Below are 22,076 nucleotides of genomic sequence, written 5' to 3'. Positions count from 1 at the left end.
ATTATTACAACACGCTGTGTTATTAACAGTCCTTATTAGGAATAATTATTCGTGATTAGTAATTATTTGTTCATTGTACATCATGGCTCAATTTAATAAATAATCGCATCTTAGTGAATATTATGAGATTTGTATTAAATATACAAACTGGGTATGTGACAAGATCTCGCGAGGTATTATTTATAAAACCTATACAATTCAACTACAAACTAAAAAATACTTCCCTTCCAATGGTTTCGTCAATAAAGGATCTTGGCATTACTTTAGATAGTAAACTTTCCTATCGTGAACACATTGATAATATTGTAAACAAATCTCTCAAACTTCTCGGTTTTATCAATAGAGTGACGGCGGACTTCAAAAATATTAATACCATCAAAACTCTTTATAGCTCAATAGTTCGACCCCATCTAGAATACGCTTCCCCTATTTGGTTTCCATTCTACAGGACTCATATTGACCATATCGAGCCTGTCCAACACCGTTTTCTAAGAAAAGTGGCATGGTTGCTCGGATTACAAAGGGGTAATTATTCCTATTTTGAAATAGAGCAATATCTTAATCTGTCTTCATTGGAGAGACGTAGAACTGATATGGACCTTATATGCATTTTAAAAGTACTTAATGCTTTAAGTGATGTCCCATCTATGTTGCAATCAATTTCTTTTCATGTTCCCAACCGTGTCACCAGAAGTCAAAATCTGCTATTAATAAAATCTTCTAAGAGCATTTTTGGTATTTATGCCCTAATGTCCAGAATGTGTAGATAAGTCAATTCATCACACGACTTGGAATTTTTTGGGATAGATTTGACTTTTCGTAGATCTCTTCGTGACTAAACAGTGTGGGATGAAGTTGGATTGGCATGGTTTAGCTCAAAGTTTTAGGTCCTTCGTTTTTTTTAATATATTGGATACAATTATTGTTTTGCCCCTGTTTGTCTTTGCTAAATAGTTTTATGTTATTTTTGTTCAGTTTCTTGCATTTATGTTTCTTCATGTAACCGTTGTAGTTGGTTTAGGCCGTATATATAATAAATAAATAAATAAAGAATAGCGCAACCGTTTGCTACCAACAAATGCTAAAAAAATGTTTTCATTCATCACAACTTACCACTGATAGATTTTAAGCATTAAACTAACAATTTTTTAACATTTTAGAGAATGAAATATAGTTTAGACATTTACAGGGCTTATGACCTGTCATTGGCTGGTTTAGGTAGCCACTATTTATTTATTAATTAATACTTTTACAATGTTTGTATTCTTTTTTTCATGCAGAATTATGTTCCCTTACTGGAGTGTCCCGTGCCGAGGGAAACATTTTACAAAAAGTGAAACATGCCTTAAATTAGTTATTTTACAAAGTCAACATAATAATAAAAAATAAATACTACTATGTTAAATAAATACTACTACTATAAATGTTACTATGTGTAACATTCACCATTTTTCCTATGTTCGAACATCCATAGTTCTTCAATTCTTCCATCTGTTGATTTTGTGAAGTTAATCAGTCAACGACAGGTCGTGAGCCCTGTAAATGCCTAGACTTCCACATTTCCTCAATTAAAATGTTCTCCATCCCTGTTGTAATTTGTTAATCTTAATGACTCTCTAGGGGGTGAAATCCAGTATTTTGTCTACAAACATTTGGACAGACTCAAAATATTGTTATAATTTGTGATTAAAAAAGGTATTTTTTTTTTTTAGTATGTGCCTGTTTTTTCATGATTTGGCATTCGATATTCGGCCGAATACCGAATATTTAAAAAAGTAGCCGAATAGGCCGAATACCGAATAGTAGCCGAATATTTGTGGCATCTCTAATAATTTGCATATATATTTTGCCTCTCCATTTTGTATTTCGTTACATTTTCCTTATATTTGAGAATCCTTCTCGCCTTTGATTCTTTTGTTACAAATGCATTCTAGGAAGAGCATAAAATTGCGAGTCGAATTTTCTGTAGAACTTTTATGAAAGCGTTAAATCTAGCAGGGAATATTTTTGTTTCGCGTCAAATAAATAAAACATTATTCAAAGTTGCTTCAAAGGCGATGCTACTCGTATCTTGTAAAGGAGAAAGATAAGAAACAAGTAAAAAAGGAAACAAAATGGTAATTTGACCGCCTTTGTAACAATTTTAAAATGTTTTTTTTTAAATTTATAAATTAAATATACAAATTCAATCAATTCTTTCGTTATTTATAAAAGATAATAGATTAGACATTCTCTGAATTATCAAAAGCAATATTATTAACTCCAAGTTCTTCACAAATTAAAATATTTTGGAAATTTTTGTTTAAATATTTTAAGAATATAATCTTAACCCATTGCGATAATCTGAATTTCTATAAAAATATTGAAAAATAGGTGCGAAGGTTTTCACGGTCACCGTTATAAATATGTTTCTTTTTTGGGTGATGCCGTGTGTGTTGGATTTGTTTCGACATTTCGGCTACCATTGCAGGAGCCATCTTCAGGAATGAAACATATTGATAAAATTATTGGTTTTACGTTTTTAAAAAGTTCGTTCTTCAACTCTTTGCTCCCTGACAGTATAAATTTGTTGTGTTGCAAAATACTTCATATGAGGCTATTAGAAGCAAACTTAGAAATCTCCATTGAAGTACCAAGATATTTTTTAAACGAAAAACTCAAAAAAAAATTTGTGAGATTTCTAATTGAACGTAGTTATGCAGAAAGCAGCCAGTCCACAATTTTGGAAAAATGAGATATTGACGTTATTGGGTGCAGTAAAGCTAGGGTTTCCTGGGACAGCGGTGCCCGTATCTTACCGGCCGTAGTGAATGGTGATGCGCTGGACAGCCGTCGTAACGGTGATTAGAGAGTGGTTTCCTAGATTGTTGTTGATAACACTGTTTTCTGAGGAAACCGCTCTCTAATCATCGTTACGACGGCTGTCTACCGCATTATCGTTCACTACGGCCGTTAAGATACGGGCACCGCTGTCCTAGGAACCCCTAGCTTAAGGCCAATTCTATGTTTTGCAAAAACAGCTAGACCGCTTTTATACAAAAAAATGTATTAATCACCTTCTGAAAACAGTGTAGATTGCCATTTTTGTAATTCGCAGAAACCACCCACAGCACTAGAAAAATCTTACGGTTCTTTAAAAATCACAAAAACTGGTCAAATACGTAATTAAATTCTTGTTTGTCTTTTAAAAAAACATATGTTTACATTGTTTATTATTTGTTTAAGTCAAAAACCTTCCAACTGTTGTGAAGATTTGATAATTGACTCTTTTCACAAAAGTGGTATTATCTCAGATATATTTTTCTATGGCTGGCTGCTTTCTGCATAACTACGTTAAATTTTGATTCACTTAAGGTAGGGTTTCCTAGGACAGCGGCGCCCGTATCTTAACGGCCGTAGTGAACGGTGCGGTGATGCGGTGGACAGCCGTCGTAGCGGTGACTAGAGAGTGGTTTCCTAGGATGTTGATAACACCGTTTTCCTAGGAAACCACTCTCTAGTCACCGTTACGACGGCTGCTCACCGCATCACCGTTCACTACGGCCGTTAAGATACGGGCACCGCTGTCCTAGGAAACCCTAGCTTTACTCAATGGAGAATGCTTCGTTTGCGGTGTCAAGTAGTATAATTGAAATCTTTAGAGACGGTTTTGAATTACGCTATTATTTAGGTAGGTAGGTTTTTATGTTATTTTGGCATCAATAACTAATTTTCCGTTTTTGGTGGAAATTGCTAAGTTTGCTTCTAAAACCCTCATATATTTCTTATATGATAATGAATTTGATGTAACTAATCAATGAGGGTACATTTTCGCACGTTTTTAAATAGTTTCGGCCATTTTGAAGTAATTAAATCCAAAAAATTACTCCTGGGATCGGTTTTGCGTAAAGCTGTCACCCGTTTGGCTGCGTAAAATTGCTACTTCTTTACAAACTGCAATATTATAATCGTAATAGCAAGTTTTTTTAGCATTTTTTTTGTTTGCTAATAATGTTGGTTTTTAATTTGTTTATGTAAATACCTATATTGTATTAGAAAAATAACAGATTTTTTAAAATTGAAATTCTCTGACAAATTTACAAATGATAAACAAATATGTACCACGGTTTTTTTATTTGTGCAATTTAAAAATAAAACAAACAAAAATATGCATATTTGTTTTCAAGCTATAAAAAAGATAATTCAAAAGGAAAACGTTCAGAAACTCTACTTAATCTATGTTCAGAGATCAAAGGTTTAAACTATGCGAAGTTACACAAAAAAATGCTACGTTTGTACTATATGTGTGGTGTGTTCAGAAAATAACGGGAGTTTTTAAATTTCGCGGATTCGGAAAGTCCTATTGTCATTTTTTTTTTAAATATGTTGGTATACATGCTCCTGAAGTATACTAAAAAATTCAGTTGCTTTTATTGTTTACTTTGTCTGTGTAACATAATGGAGACAGATTTCAATAGTCTAGCTGACTGAATGAGATTAAATAAATTAAGTCTGAATGTTAAAAAAACATCGTTTATGATTTTTGGGAACAAACAGGACTCAAATATCAATATTTATCCCGAACCTAGCTATATTGAAAATACCAATTTTACTAAATACTTAGGACTATTTATTGGTTCCAAACTTTCATGGAGCTACCAATTTGAACATGTTAAATAAAAAATAGCACTCGTAACTGGCGTATTGCATAGACTTCGTGGCTTGCTTTCTCATTCCGTTTTATTTGCCGTCTACTACGCTATGATACATTACCATCTATCCTATCTATCATGTTGTAAATAAGGTTTTTCGAGCAAAAATCAGATCTCGGAAATACAAGTTCTTCAGAACAGAGCTCTGAGAAACATTCTTGGACTAAAATGGGATTACATATCAAGGATATCTACCGACATACAAAAATACTTCCTTTCAAGGTGATGCCCCTGCATGACATAACTAATACTATTTTGAATATCATAAACTTTTCTGCTCACACAAATTTAAAATACACATTTGGTCATGATATTAACAATTACAATACCGTTACTCAGGGAATCTTCATGTGTCTAAGTTTTGCTCAACGAAGTTCGGCAGAAGGTCTTTGGAAAATATTGGCAGTTCCGAATTTAATAAACTGCCCGATGAGCGAAAACACGAAAAGTCTATTAAAAAAATAAAATGAAAAATACAAAATTGTCGCAATTAAAAAATATTACTTTAATCTTTTTGATAGTGATAGTTATCAATGTAATTTATATAGATGGTGTAAAGTACTGTTTTATTTTTTTAATATTATGTTTTATTACTATTTCGGATGATTGATATTATGTTTTGTCACAAAATGATTTTTTATAAGTTCGGTCCCAAATGATTTTTTTTTAATAACTCCTGGGAGTATAATATGTACTTTATGTATTATATGCTTTATTTATAGTAAAAAATAAATTAAAAGTGTGTGAAATGTTAAAACAGACCTATAGTGAGTCTGCCATGAGTAAATGAAGAGTTTCCGAGTGGTATAAGCGTTTCCAAGATGGCCGTAAAGACGTTGAAGATTACGAACGATCTGGACTGGACGCCCCAGCGCATCAACAACCGATGGGAAAAAGTTAATGAAATTTTTCTTAATTATTTCTGTTTATTAAGTTAATCTTCTTTATTTATTCTCAAATGTAAAAATACATTATTTTAAAAGTATATTGTTAAGTGTCCTCAGCGCGGGTAACCCCAGTGATGTCACATTGTTTTATTTTTTTACTACAGTTTGTAAGACAAAAATTTGAATAAATAAAAAAAATGGTTATGAATTTATTTATTTTATTTTATTTGGGATTTTTACAGCTATTACATAAACAAAATAAGTAGAAAAATATTAACAATACTAGAGCCAATTAAAAAAATCCACTGTAAATCTAATGACACATAATATATATGAAAAGATTTACGTAATTGTATGTGTGTGACGTTTGTATTCATGTGTATGTGAATGTGTGTATGTGGGAATGAATGAGGGAGAGGGTGCATGTGTGTGGGTGCGTAAGTATTAAAAAAATATATTATTTACAACTTGTAGTTATATTAAAAATGGTACAAGAAAGATCTAGGTAAAAAGTTTGAAACCTTTTTGTTAAAATTTAAATCAAGAAATATTATAAATTGTATTTTTTTAAAGTATGTTAAATTTCAAAACCGTATTCTGAAAAAAAAACATTTCATTTTATTATTGATTTATTTGTAATTGCCGAATCACAATCAGAGAAGTCGCTAATTATGTTGGCATATTGATTGGCTCATGCCATATATATTTTTTTAATGTTTTGGGTATAAAACGCGTGGCGGCAAAATTTGTTCCAATTTTTTTAATTTCGAACAAAAACAGCGGCGAATGGAAGTTGCTCAGGTGTCACTAAATGAAGTCAACGACAATGCAGAATTACTTAAACGTATTATAACAGGTGACAAAACACGGGTTTACGGATATGACGTCGAAACAAAGGCTCAATCGTCCCAGTGGAGGCATTCTGGATGGCCAAGACGAAAATCCTCGAGCACGCCAAACACGTCTTACCTTAGCGGCTGCCATAGACAAAGTAAATAAGAAATACAGCTCAAAATTTTAGCATACTTCAGGGGCATGTAAGCCAACATAATAAAAATTGACAACCGAACTCTCCAAACCCGCGAAGTTTAAAAATTCTTGTTATTTTCTGAACACACCTCGTATTGTTAGTAATTTGCTAACAAGTATTTGGTTAACTCATCGAATAACACTTTTCAATTCCCACTATTTCTAAAGTTGAGTATTCGGCAACCAAATAACTGTTTAATGTTGCTTTCACTGGTAAAACAATATTAAATAAACAATACGAAGGTCCATTAATTTTACATACGAATCGAGTGTAGGAGTGTTTAATGTCCAGAAATATATTTCCCAATTTCGCTAACGTAAACTGTTTATGTTCACGGAATAAACATTTTCAATTCTGACAAGTGTTTGTGAATTTAGGACTGTTGCGCACGACCGATTTTCCGTCAGCGTCGATAACCGCAGTTTTTATGTTTTTTAAATATGAATATGAAAAGCAAATTCTTCAAGAGTGCAAGAGAGACAGCGTTCTTAAAAGGATCGTGCAATGCGTAAAACAGAGTTCATTCGCCAAGCATTACAGAATGACAAACAAATCATACATGGAGCGCTGAGATTTTCGTATAAATTTCATCTGAATACAATATGTGAAGTTTGATGAAAAAATCTTATATTTTTAAACCACACCGATTCAAACCAACCTTAAAATAAAATAAATAATATCCCATCATCATCATAATCATTCCATGTCCGCTCTCTAGTTAGAGCATATTGTGTCTACAAACAACCTTCAGGCCTCTATGTCTTCTTTTTCTTTTTGTGGCTTAATTCATCTGGCTACTGGGATGTTCTAGTCAGAGGCAGAGTCGTGTATACATTTTTTTATTCGTAAGTTACATATACAAGTTAGTTTGTTAGTTAAAAGAGCTGATACCTTTATCATGCGGGTGAGATTCCTCCGGCTGAACCAATTCATCTACTAGGCAACGCCTGAAAACAATTTTCCAATTTTGTAAACTTCTTCTTTTACCGGTTTTCAACAATGTTTTTTACCAAATTTATTTGGACATACTCAAAACATTGTCGATGAAAGAATTTTTTTTTTCCAATTATCATTGTTAAAAAAATACTCTTGGCAAATTTTAGGTGTCCTTTTATGCGGGTTTTTGAGGAATATTGTTTTTTATTATTTATAAATAAGGTTTTAGTTTGAAGTAGTATAGGGTTTTACTGTATGTAGGTTTTTTTATTGTTGCAAGTATCTGAATTTGAAAACTCTGAAATATGTTTTGAGGAATTTAATCGGTCAAAATGTAGATTGTCTGCGTGGGCCTTTCTGATGAATTTGCGCTGATAAGTATATTTTTCATAATGAAAAACAGCTAATATTTTTCACTTAACTTCGCATTTGTGTTTGATATTCATTTCTTTTTGTATCATTTTGATTGATTGCTTTCAGGTTAATGAATAAATTATCAATTTTACTGTGTTAATGAAAAAATATCACCAACCCAGAATATTTGTATTTTAGGGATGCATCATTTATTAATTTGTCGTATTTTATACAAATATTAAATAATCTTTTTTCAAAACACGTGGGTGCTTCTGGTTACGTTATAAAAACGTTTGTTTTTCTTGATACTCATTGAGGATTATTTAATTCTTATATTTAGTTAGTTGTTTTTTTTTTACCTACGTAGTCATATTTATATTTTCAATAACTGTCTTTCTATATCAATATAAAATAACCTACATTTAATTACTGAAAAAAAAAATCTTTCTAAAACGGTCTGAGTCGTGTTAGTTAGCGACTAACCTAACCAGGGCCCCAATTACAATAGGAAGTTAACAGAGTTATCTTCGACTGTATATGAAGAAAAACTAATATTTGTGTACGAAAATGAGTATATTTGCATAAAAATTTAACGTATCTTCGTCGGTAACCTATAATTGAACATGTCTAAAAGAAAAAAAATGTATTCATATTTTGCTTTTTCTACAGAAAACTTAATTTTACTTTGTAGATAAATGTTAAATTCCCATTGTAATCGGGGCCTAGGGTTGATATTTCAAACGCTCTCGCGGCCGTAGAAAAAGCTTTTATCTCGCGTATTTTGTATGTAAATACACGAAATAAGATTTTTTTTAAAGTCGCGAGAGCGGTTCAGAATAGCACCGCAGAGGACACTTTATATTCATGTCTCCTTATAATCCACGGCTACAATTATCATTTTCTATAAACAAATAAGCAAATTACAGTACGATAAATTTTCTATGGTGGTTTTAAATACGCATATTTAATTACCTGTAAACGAGGTTTCGCTCCCTATGAGACATACGACACGTATTACGTTACTGCGCCATAAATGTACGCAATGTTATTAGAAGCGCACTGGTCGGGCATGACGTGTGACATGAAAGTGAGCCCCCTTTTTTTTACTCGTTTTTTAACTCAATTACGGATTACGGATGAAAACTTAATTTTCATACATTGAGAGTTACTCATATACACAAACTGATATAAAAAAGGGTGAATAATTTTATTGCAAATAAAGTCATAAGTGTGCATCCAATTTGAATAAATCTCCTCCAAAGTACTCTCTTTGGCTAGCGAAGCACTTATCCCAACGTTGATTTCATGATTGAAGGCATTTCTGGAAGCTTTCTTTAGAAAGGGCCTTCAGCTGCTCCGTTGTTATATATTTATTCGTTTATGCTTTATTAAGTTAGTTCATAACTTCTTAAGAACTAATATAAACTTTTAATAATATTACATTTTTTTAATCAAAATTTCTCAATTTTTTCAAATTAATATGAGATATTTCAATTTTTTATATTTCCTTTATTTCTTCGGGTAACTCATTGTACAGCTTCAATCCCTTGTACAATGAGTTTTAAAATTCTGTTTTTTGTATTACTGTCTTCCTCATTCTTTACATTTATGATAAAATCTCCGGTAATGACATTTAATTGCCTTTCTTTGATATTGTGTTGGCACCATTCGTCAAAATATTCCATAAATTCATTTGATTTAGCGTTTGGGGAGCGATAAACGATTCAATCCATGGTGGCTCTATCAGTGTCGGGAATAGTGTTAAAACGTTTTCTTTATAGCATGAATTCTATTGTTGAGAAGAGCCAGAAGTTACATGGTGCTAAAATCCGAATATCAAGGTGGATGTGGGCAGACAGGAACCTTTTTTTTGGCCGAAAACTCGCTCAGACACAAAGTTTTGGGACAAATTTTGCACTCACTCGTTTAGTCAATAAAAGTTTTAGCTCTAATAAGAGGTAAGCTCTCGAATAGACAATCTCCTGCTTGAATGAATTATTTTTGTCACTTTTTGCACGTTTTCATCTGTTTTTGAATTCAAAGGAGGTCTTGACCGTTGCTCGTCTTCAGTTGTTTAATTTCCGCTTTTAAATAGCTCATACCACTTGTAAACAGTCTTCAGAGTTATCACGTTATCGTTACACGCTGATTCCAACGTTTCCTGGGCTTCCTTGGAACTTATTTGCCATTTAAAACAAAACTCAGCATTTTTTTTTTTTTTAAATCGGTTCGGAAAAAAAATGTTATGGAGAAGACTCGGAATGATCTATTTTTTTATTTTTTTTTCAATAAAAAAATTGTTTGTTAAAATAAATTGGGCCGTATATGTAGCCGTACACGCACATAACTTGGCCATATTTGGCACTTCATGCACTTATAACATGCTGACGCATCTTTCTTGAGAACAGAAAGAATACGTATAATTTTTTATACTTTAAGCCAGATATGGCTTTGCATGTGGTAAGGGGTTAAGTCGTTGTTCAAAATCCACGATGCACGGCATACGCGGTAAACACGACCTCACTCTTCCGGCTCTGGAAGCTGACTGACAAACTGACAAGTCACAACTTATTCAAACTTGACACTGACTATCTCAACGGATCAGGCTATCGGACTTATTGCTGCGAATGGATGTAGTTTTAGCAGTTGCTGCTATGAATGTTCATTTACCATATTTTTTATCAGCTCTCGTTAAATTTCTATCTAAGCATTTAACATATGTATTTACTTTCAACGTGATTTCCGATCTTTGAAAATACCCTATTGTAAATTACGGAAAACCATAATGTACAAGAATAATGTTGACTTCGACGCGAGTCTTATAAAGGAATGCAATTATACAATATTTACGTTTACTGTCGTGACAAACGACAGTCTGTTAATAATCTCGAAGTAGTAAAAATATACTGAAATAAATTCCAGAAGAAAATTTGTCACTTTGAGCAGTACCGTTTGTATGCGCGTTGCTATTTTGGGTGTTATATTCAGGGATTCCTGACTGCTTCTCATTTCTTATAATAAATTTCTTCTCCTTTTTTTCTTTGTATTCTTCACGCCCTTCTTATTATTGTATATAAATATTTTCATAAATCATATTATTATCCTCATTTTTTATTTCAAACACAGTATGCATTCAGAGTTGATTATTTGAAATGTTTGCTGCATGTACTGTACTGCGTGGTTCATAATGTGTACATGCACCGCATGAAATACATGTTTTATATATTCACGTGTTTGCGTGTGTTTTATTTGTACATGTGTATGTAAATGTTTTCAATTTCAGTGCTGCAGAGCAGCGTTTATTTAATAATTAAAAAATACATATAAGAATTTGTTACCCACTAAGTCAAAAGACTTTTCGGTGGGACACACTTTTTTTTTATTACAGGTTTATATTACGTTTGTTTTATTTATATTTTACAAATTTGTTTATAAACAGGCACTAAAAAGTATCTGGAAGATCTTCAGTTCTTATTTTTCACTTGAAGATCTTTCATGTTAATGATGATTATGAATGCATGTGGCTTATGTATAAGTCACTGCACAACTCGGCTCCGGAATATCTAAGGGAACTATGCATTCCAGATGAACTAGCTGACAGGCGTCTCACGCTTAGATCAGCTACGTCTACGGCGAGAGGAAAAGTTATTATACCTCTACGCAAACAGCGCACTAAATTTGGTGAACGCGCATTTGCGGTCGCAGGCCCTATGGCATGGAATGCTCTCCCAGCAGAGGTGCGAGGCTGTGAAAGTGAAGTGATGTTTCGGAAAAAACTTAAAACCCACTTGTTCTCTAAATCATTTGAATAAATCCGTAGCACGTGACAACAAAATAAATTATTTTAAAATAAATTATTTTAATTAAATTACAAATTTAAAAGCTTCAATTAAATTAACTTAACAATAGAATCACCATGTAAAGCGCCCTTGAGGTATTTTATTACGAAAATGGCGCTATATAAGTTATCCACAATTAATTAATTAAATGTGCGTATTTATGTGTGTATGTGTATGCGTTCTTACGCGTGTATGTGGATGACTGGGTGTGTGCATTCGGTATTTTTATTTATTACCCGTGGAAAACGTAAACGCTAACGATTGTTCTTTTTTCTTTTCTAATTTTCTGTAACCCCGTGGTCTAATCTGCCTGCCATGCGAGAGGTCTCGAATTCGATTTCCGACGTGGTTTACATGAAATATTTATTCAGAAAAGTGTTTTTTCGCACTTACATTTCATATACCATGGACTGGCACCTAAAGCAAAGCGTAAGACTGATCATCTTACCTTCATCTAACAATAGTGACCAAGATACGTTGTGGTTGATAAACCAATACCGTGCTCTATGCACTATTAGGTGCAGATATGTGTTGGTAATGATAAAAAAAATTTTGTTTACATAATGAAATGAAAAAAACAGATGTACACAATAACTATAAATATTTATACCTTTATATATAATAATAAAAAAATATGTACGAGTATCTTAATGCTTATTGAAAATAGCTCCCTTGGATGACAGAATTTCGAAAGCTGCGAACAAGTAGTTTATCATAAAATGTTTTCTAGCAGTGAATCAAACAAAACAAAAAAAAATGTGTTGCCAGAAAAAAAAACGCAATGTAAATTCCGAAAAAACCACAAGTAAATAAGTCCAGTACTTACTTTGCAAATAGTTTACAATGTTCGTGTTTCTTTAAAACAATTCTGATTTAAAAAATGAGTGCTGCTTTAATTTAGATATGTGGAGCGAACGGGCAGTGAAATAACTTGAACAAATTCGACCATGAGGAATGTTTTTATAGGTTGATGCTTAGTTCTTGGTTTGAATAAGTTGATTCTGGGAATATAATGGATTTATGGACTTTGGTTTTTTCTTTAGGCTTGGTAGATTTAAATTTTGTATATAATTCTGAATCAGGGTTTCTTTAAAACAGGCAAAAAAACGTAAAAATGTCACTTTGTATGTACTGTTACATAATGGCCGGCGGAGGGTTTACAAAGGCTCTGGTGTTACCCGCTCGAGCTTAGTTCTCTCGGATTACTAACAAGCTAATGAACTAACATACCCTACCATCGTCGAAATTGGAAAATCATATTTATGGTGACAGACAATTTTTACCGTATACGCTGAGGTGCATTGACGGTGATAAGGGCGTTGAAAACAGTAAATGTAAATTCTAAATAATATTAATAAAATAAAGTAATTGACTGTTTGTTAAAGCAAAAAAATAGTTTTTGCTATGTACGGATCTGAAAAGATGCCAGGATACCTCTAGAACAGATTCGGGTAAGTGAAGAAGGCTTTTATTGTACCCCCACAGCGTGGTGATTTGTGTGTATTTTTTCAAAACTTGATACCCAGAATTTAAGGATTTGTATGATATTAAAATATAAAAATTGCTTTTATTGTTATTATAATAGCTGCTTTGTCTTATTACACCATTGTTATTGTTATTCTGTACCGTCTTTATATTTCCATTTTTGTGAAACTCGCCTCAAGGGCGCCTTATAATTAATATCCCAACAAGTCTTGCAGCTACATAAGGCCTGGGGGGTTGGTACTCTAGTTTTCTATTTCCAATTATGAATACATAATAATATAAACAACGGCCCTTGCTTTCTACAAAAACATTACGTTTCTCCTTATAACTGCATTAATTTCATTGTCTCAAATTATAGCCAAAACATTTTGTGAAGTGTATTTTCTAATTTTGCTCTTTTTATCAATTTCAGCATCGAGGGGGTGGTTTGGACATGAATGTTATCCCTGCCTGGAGAGAGGGGATTACGGGGAAGGGGGTTGTGGTCGCCATCTTGGATGATGGATTAGAAATGGACCATCCTGATCTCATTGCCAACTACGTAAGTGCATTCTGACATTTATTAAATTAATGTTTTTTCTTGAACTTTATAAAAATAATGAAGTATCCTTTTAATAGTGTGGAATGTTTTAAACGTTTTCTTTAAGAGAATCCACAATGAGTATTTTTTTAGCAATATTGAAAGAAAAATGGATAAACATGTGCAGGATTAAATTTGTACCAATCATAATTATTTCGTTTTTTTTATTTATCTCTTTCATATAAAAGTATATAGTGTCAACAATATTTTAAGTTAGTCCAAATGTTTGTAGACAAAGGCTGAATTTCATCTTCTAGAGAATTATGAAAAAAACGTATTACAACATATATTATGGAGAGCATTTTATAAAATAAAATATTGAAGTATATTAACTTACAGGGCTTACATTTTTCTTTTTTTTGTGCATAATGCAAATTGTGCATTGGCGGGCTTATTGCCAAATGGCAATTTCTTCCAATAACCAATAAAATTTTTAAAAATACTCATATAATTCAAGTTACAAAACATAATTAACTGAAAATAAAATAAGCTTAAGATGTACAAAAATAGAAAAACCTATTTATTTATATTAGTTAATTACCTTAAATCAATACTATTACTTAATGCAACAAATGAATAAAGACAAAAGAGGAAAAGAGGAGATATTAAGGAAGAAAAAGGAGATGTGTATCTTTAATAGTGGATGGGAGATGATTCCATAGTCGACTTACGACCTATCTGGTTGTTTAGTTAGTGCTAGGGTGGTATTCTGAACGCAAAAATGCGCGTAGAAAATGCATTTTTAACGCATATTTACTTACTAAATACACGTACACGAAAATAAAACTTTGTTATTTGTGTAACACAATTAAATTATTTTACAAGAAGTTTTGGGAGAGCAATCCTCCCATCGACGGGTTGCATTAAACTTACTTTAAAGTTTATATCATTCCAACTATTGTACCGAATGCTCGTCACGATATCGGCCGATTTTAACGCAGATATTTTTATCTCTGATATAAAAGAGCGCCCTGCTATTGAGGACTTACTCTTGACGGAAATGAACGGAATTAAGTCAAAAGTAGTGGCTAAGTGGCGGCGACTAGTGGCCACTATTAAGCCACTAGCGGCTGCGATTGGTGACCACGTCTAGTTGCTTGACTGAGCCACTAGTGATCGCGTCTAGTGGTCGCCACCCGTGGCTCAATGTGCGCTATCCCTAAGGGCTCTAGTGACAACCCTCACTTGATTTCCGCTGAGCTTTATCAGGCCTTTGCTAATAATCCCTTTTAAGTTATATTGCCTATTATATTAAAAGATCACTCCTTTTCAATTCTACAAAGGTATAAATAACTCTTACAAATCATCGGTTTTCTCTCAGACAGATATTATCATATGGAAATAAATAAACTTTACAATCTCTCAGCTCCATAACTTTTATATTTGCATAAACAACTTTACTCTTAAAACTAGTAACCATTGTGTTTATATTATATTAAAGATATATATATGTATACCTCATAACCTTTTATTAATATGACATACATAAATTAGTTGTTTCAAATCAATTTCAAACAGTCAAAACGTTGGTCAGCCATTTCTCAAAACTATTAATTTCTAGTTAAAGCTTTATGGAACTGAGCCATCGATTTTATTCTTTTTCGATTTGTTCCCTTTACAAGTGTGAACCCTCTTCTTGATACCCTTGGCGATATTTACTTTCTTTACGGAAGCCATTTGAATTTGATAAGAAGTTTAAACCCTGTAGCCGCTTCTTTAACCTGTGCAAGGAATTCTTTGCATACTTAATGTTTAGTTTAACGGATTCCCCAACAAACTAAAGCGATCTCACGTCGACAATAGTTCTAACCTGTTCTGTACTAAGTTTTAGCAATCTTTTTTAAAATTTTAAAAATTTTCATAAAATTCAAGAAACTTCCATTCGTATAAACTAGTGTTCAACCTTTATGAATTTGCGACCCCTTTACGAGTAATAAAAAACATGCAAACCCACCCCCGGGACCAGCTTTTGCCTTGTTTGGAAGGGTCGCAGTCATGAGCAATGCAAAAGTTTTTGGTCTTGAGGCGGGGGAGGAAGGAGCGACCGATTTCTTAGGATCTGGAAGTACCCTCCCCCCCCCAGGATGCCAGTTTTTCATCCTTTACATTTAATAGGAAATATGCTTGTCTAAGCATTTACAAGGCTTACGACCTATCATTGGCTGGTTTAAGTGCCAAAAGTATTTTGCATTGTTTGGGCCCGTGACCCCCCTAGAAAGGCTCAACGACTCACCAGAGTGTCGCGATCCACAGGTTGAAAGTCGCTGATTTTTACAATCCATTTTATTCACAAAATCATTTATTTATTTTTTTGATCAAGACCACTTTGGCAGGGTGGACATTAAATACTTATTTTAAAGGTTATATCAAACACACAAAACAAACCATCATGCCGTTTTCCCATGGGGGCAGGCAGAGCGGATATAATGCCATATCACTCTGTATTGTCATACAGACCTTGCTTCATCTATGTTCATACATCTTTTCATGCGCGCACGATTATTCTGACATTTCTATACATGTCTATCTTCAAGTATTTTTTAGATTGAGTCACACCATGTCTTTGTCGGTCTTCCTCGATTTCTGCATTTATCGCCATTCGCAACCTTATCTTTTTAGCCGTTCTCTAGCTGCCCATTCATATAATATACAGATCTCGAAATTTGTGCACCTATTGTACTTAGTTAGTCCACAAATTTGTCTGTGAGATAGTATTTTGACAGTGTTCACCCTTCTTTTATCGTTGTCTTTCCAATTCCATACTTCGCTCTCGACATTAAGGTCGACATCAGAACTTCATTGTGAACAGTTAATACACTAATTCCTTTACCTGTTTCAGTATTGTATAAACTGCATTGAAGATATGATGTATTATATGCATGTGAAATTGTATCAACAATTACCTTCAAATTGTATGTTTCCTGGTATGTATCTTTGTTGAAATACCTTATAAAATAAAATAAATAAAAATGAAATAAGATAAAATAAAATAAAATAAATTAAAATAAAAAAAAACAAAATAAAATGAAATAAAAAAAAAACAAAATAATAATAATAATAATAGTAATAATAATAATAATAAAATAAAATAAAATAAAATAAAATAAAATAAGATAAAATATAATAAAATAAAATATAATAAAATAAAATAGAATAAAAAAGAATTGAATAAAATAGAATAAAATAAAATAAAACAAAATTATTTAAAAATAAAAAATTAAGTTAAATAAAATAAAATAAATAAACAAAATGTTTAATTGTTTCTGGACTGGCACATAAAGCGTAGGACTGATCACAGTACCTTTATGTAACATATGATCGAAATACACTGCGTTTGGTTTACATATACAGTGCCCTAAGCACCACCTATGAATTTGATGATATTAATAAAAACGCTTAATTTATTTATACCTCTGTGTTTTATTTGTGTCATTTTAATGTAAATGACAATTCTGGAATATTTTTCACGTACTTGTATCTGTGGAAATGGGTACGTATATTTAAGTTCCGAACTGTCCTGGACTAAAGCCAAAGTGTATTGCTGCGTATTATGTGATGGAAGTTGTGTATCTTCTGGCAAACACGGTACCGATTCGGCGACATGCTCTTATTTCCTGTTCTCCTGGTACCTACTCTTCCCCGCTGCCTCACCCTGTCCATGTTCACTGTCCACCCCGTATCTTCGTCCCCTGTCACAGCCACCCACAGCATCCCTGTCCAGTAAAAAATACCCCTTCTACTGTACATGTCCATCGATAGATCCTAAAGGTGAGGCGGTTCAGCGTACTGAAAATCACGTCCATCTAAAATAGAAAAGCCTATAAAGTTTAAAAAAAAAAAAAAACTGAATTATTTTACTCCTTCACCTGAATAATTTATTGTCGATATAAAAAACATTTTGTAAAAATTTTATATATTTGTGTGCTTAAGAAATTTTTTGAAAATTTTAAGTGTTTTTTTAAAGCAACTTAAATATGTACCTGCCAACTTTAGAAATTATTTCATGTTTAGTTTAATGAACAATGTGTCTTAAATGGTAAATCTATATATATATAATATGTAATATTGAATCAAATTAGTTTAATTTTAGTGAAATATAATTAGAACTTGTCTTACATTGTATTCATACAAATTATTCGGTGACCTCCGTGATGTATTGGCCAAGATACTTAAGGTCTGGATTCGATTCCCGGTGAGAACATAAAAATTAAACGTGATTTTTTGTTAGCCTGGGTGTTCTGTACTGTAATTCACCACTTATATCAATAAAAAATAAACTCGACGTAATTAACAGGAGTAAATCAATCTCAAATTTCATGTTTTGTTGTACAGGTTTTAATGTTTATACTTAAAGACTAATAAAGAAAAATAGAATACGTATTAGAACCTGCCATCTAATTATATGTTTTCACTTAATTTTAGTCAAAAAAGCGACGGTTTGAACAGTAAAATGAGTAATTAAAACAATGTTCTTGATATTTACTTTCACTTTTTCAATAATCAAAAAAATAGGGACAAAATAAAGAAAATAGTAGGAAAGGAAAAAAAAGAAAGTGATCAGGAGAGGTGGAAGATGAAAGAAGAAAAGTAGGAGTGTAAAATTTCATTTGATTCGGTGAGGGGAAATTAAGAGCAAAAAAAAGTGACAAAAATACCAAACGTCTTTTCTCTGTTATTGTGAATGAAGCTTGTGATAGTCCTTAAAATATAGCTTGATTAGAATAACAGCTGTCAAACAAATTTATTAGTGATGGGAAATTACTGATCACTGATCAAATCGATTTTATCAGTTATTTCATGCAATCGTGAAACTCTGTTTCCAAAAATGGATATAAAAAACGCAAAAACAAGCCTATTATAGTGTTTTAACACAATTATTCACTAAAAAATGAGACATTTATACTTTTTTCATGAACCACATCAAATGAACTATTTTTTTATTCGATCAATTTACATTGATCAATTTGTCCCATCTCTAACGTTTTTGCAAAATGATGTAACCTTGTAAGAACGTCGTTAATAATTAGATTTATTTCAGTTTTATTTTAGTTTTAAAGCTGATTTTATAGATTAATGTTGATTTACGTTTCAAGAATTGTATTAAAAAAATAAATTAACACGCCAGATACAAATGTTTTTTCGTGCGTCAATATAAATAACTCCTTTGGCGTTACTACAAAGTTATGTCGTCACTTTTTCTGATAACTTTCATTCTAATAATGTTACATTTTAAGGACTAAAGTTCTTTATTCGTTTTCGAATTAACACTCGAGATAAAAGGCTAAATTGAGCCAAATCATCTGTATATTTAAAATGAAAAGGTACAATTAGATGCCGAGCTAGAATTATGACAGAAAAAGAACTCATAAGTCCTTGCAGGTTCGTGTACCCTGAAAAATCGAACGCCACGGGGGGGGGGACGTAGGTAGAAACGGGCGTAAATTTTCACTTGAGCGTTTAAGACTGAAGAGTCACCAAACCAGATAAGTAAAGCTATCAATTTTGGCACAGTCAGAAAAAACTGGATTCGATTAACCCAGCACTTAATAAATTTCATAATAGCTTAGACTGAAACATTCTAGATTTCAGATTAACCAGCCGCATATAGCGATAAATGCCAAGTACATGGGATTACATGAATACTGGCACTCATTACATCAGCCTTAAAGATCGACCATGTAATGCGTTCCGAAACGTCGGGAAAGAGTGCGAACGGCACAATAACCCAGAAACCCTTATATTGCATCTGAACGGCCGTAAAAATGTAAATTAGTAGTACGTATATGTCTTAAGAACAATAATAAAGACACTTACATAAATATTCATCATTTTCTTATCCGCCCACTGTGGAACTCCACTGCAGCGTGTCTAGATCATTCCATACACGAAGGCAAAATTATCAGTCTTACGCTTCAGGTGCCAGTCAAGGGTCAATAAAATATAACAGTTTCGACTGCCTCATGTCGGGAATCGGGATCTTAAGCATAGTATACGAATGGGCCAAAGACTACATAACGAGGCCAATCAATTCCTAATCGGTTTATTTTTCAGGATTTTTACCTGAGAGTCAAACCGAAAACACTTGTGCAGAACTCAGGTTCCATTGTATTTTTATATATTCATTTTAAATAATAAAATAGGCCGCACATTAACATTTTACCATATAGTATGGTACTACAAATAACATTGCATATAATATATATTTAATTTGTAAATTTTGAAATTTGTCTTAACCTTAAACGAACACTAACTTTGCGATTTTATTTTTCCCATAGTAAAGCAAACAGTTATATGCGGTTCTTGTTTCCTAATTGCTTACAATCTTCTCTTTGGCTTCTATTTTTGTCCGTTAAGTTTCGATTCGTAAACCTGCCAAAAATAGCATTTAAATTTGAAAATTCGACTCTCATTAGACCACTTGATTCTTTCCGCTATTATTTACAGTATTTCAAGTCAATTGCCAACTGGCCTATGACCTTATATGTTTAAATCTATTTTTTTAAAATAATTATTTAATAAAATGGATTTTGGTATGTATTTGCAACTGGTATTTATTTCCCATGCTAATAAAAACCTATTTTAGACCTTATGAATTTTTTGAACTAACATAAAAATAACTTCTAAACTATTGAAGATTCCAAACGAATATTTTCAAATTATTTTCTCATATCAAATATTTTTTGACACTGCCAGTTTCAAACGGTTAACTTTGAATTTTGTTTTTTTTTCATAATGTTTTTTCTCGTATACTACAATATAAATAATATTAAAAAATATTTCACTTATAGAACTGTATTATTTCCTTTGTTACGGATACATTTCTTTGTATACTATTTTATATATCTTAATATGTTTTTTTTTTTCTTGTACTATAATGTCACTTTTTTCATAAATGATATTCCAAAATAAATCATTCTCTTTGTCAACATTTTTTGAAAAACGCGTAACTTTTTCAATATATTCCTTTCTGTGCGATAAAACCCGTGTGTTTCAGAAGGAAATACAGAAATTTGCATAACTCATTTTCTGTTTAGTATTCAAATTGCTTAGTTTTATTGAAGCCATAAATATTTTAACAGTCTCTGATACATTAACACTTTTGTGTGTTAAATCTTGAGGAATTTTATCCAATTTTTCACTGTTTGATCAGTAAGCCTACGCAGTAAGACCGTTTCCTATTTCCTCTGCAATTTTATTACACTCTTGATGTTAGAAATCTCTGCACTCTCAGATTACACGTTTTTTGCTATGATCTTGATTTTAAATCCCGCTATCTAAACTCTAACCCGAAAGCTCTTGCGTTTTTCAGCAAATAATAGCAATATTTGAAAAATAGTAAATCGTATAATATTGAGTAGCAAAAGATGTTAAAAGGAGAGTGAAGGCGGGCAACAAAATGAACGGCGCATCAAGAACAGTAATTGCTAATTGATTTATGTCCATAGAAGCTAGACTGGCAGTGCGCAACGGAGTTTTAGTCTTGACACTTATGTATGGTAGTTTAACATGGAACTGGCAGAAGGATAAAAAATCAAGGGAAGGATGGAAAATCAGTGTATGACAGGGTAACGAATGATGAAATCTGGCAAAAATGCAAATCTGAGACAGTTAAAACAATAAGAATCAGAACGGGTCCCTGAGATGGTTTGATCGTGTAGACTAAATGTGTGACAAAAGAATGGTAGAACATATATAAATGGCAATAATGAACGGTAACGAAGGACAATGACGACCAAAGAAGACGTGACATGATCAGATAAACCAAAATCTTAAGTCTGTTCATGTCAAAAGCAGACAGAGTCAAAGATCATGTTTTAATGTCGAAGAAACTAGGAATGTGTGTCAGGATATACGTATGTGGCGGTCCATCCTCTCTGCTTACCCTTACGGAGATGGCGTGATGGTGGTAGTAATAGTAGACAAAAAAAGAAGAAAAAAATAATCAACTCTTCTTTGAATGCATTGTGTTGAAACGGGTGGTTGAAGAGATGACTTATAACCAGTAATGGAAAAAAGAAAAATATTCATTGCAACTCTCACAAAATATTTTTATTTATTTTATTGGGTAAACAAACTGCACGTACAAAATATATTGTCAATTTCTTTGTATATGAGGGGAGGACACACATGCACATACAAAAAAAAATGTTTACAGTTAAGACAATAGTTTAAATTATGTTAAATATAAGAAATGAAAAAGGTGTGTACTATATAATAATAAAATTACTTTAATATCTGCTTCTATTAATATTTCTGTGACTTACGAGATAAATT

At 32.3% G+C, this 22,076-nt stretch overlaps 1 protein-coding gene across 1 annotated transcript in view; it reads left to right on the top strand.

Moving 5' to 3' along the window:
- Positions 1-22,076, top strand: part of LOC148276947 (uncharacterized) — a 118,355-nt gene that overhangs the window by 19,647 nt on the left and 76,632 nt on the right. The window contains exon 3 of the mRNA XM_088233557.1: positions 13,635-13,763. Within this exon, the coding sequence (XP_088089683.1) occupies positions 13,635-13,763 (129 nt within the window). The remainder of the gene's footprint in view (positions 1-13,634; positions 13,764-22,076) is intronic.

This window comes from Micrasema longulum, unplaced genomic scaffold (genome assembly GCF_059751315.1).
Source record: "Micrasema longulum isolate JH-2025_06_02 unplaced genomic scaffold, ASM5975131v1 h1tg001120l, whole genome shotgun sequence".
Classification (NCBI taxonomy): Eukaryota; Metazoa; Arthropoda; class Insecta; order Trichoptera; family Brachycentridae; genus Micrasema; species Micrasema longulum.
The sequence above is the reverse complement of the archived record's forward strand: the minus strand, read 5'-3'. Positions and strand labels throughout refer to the sequence as shown.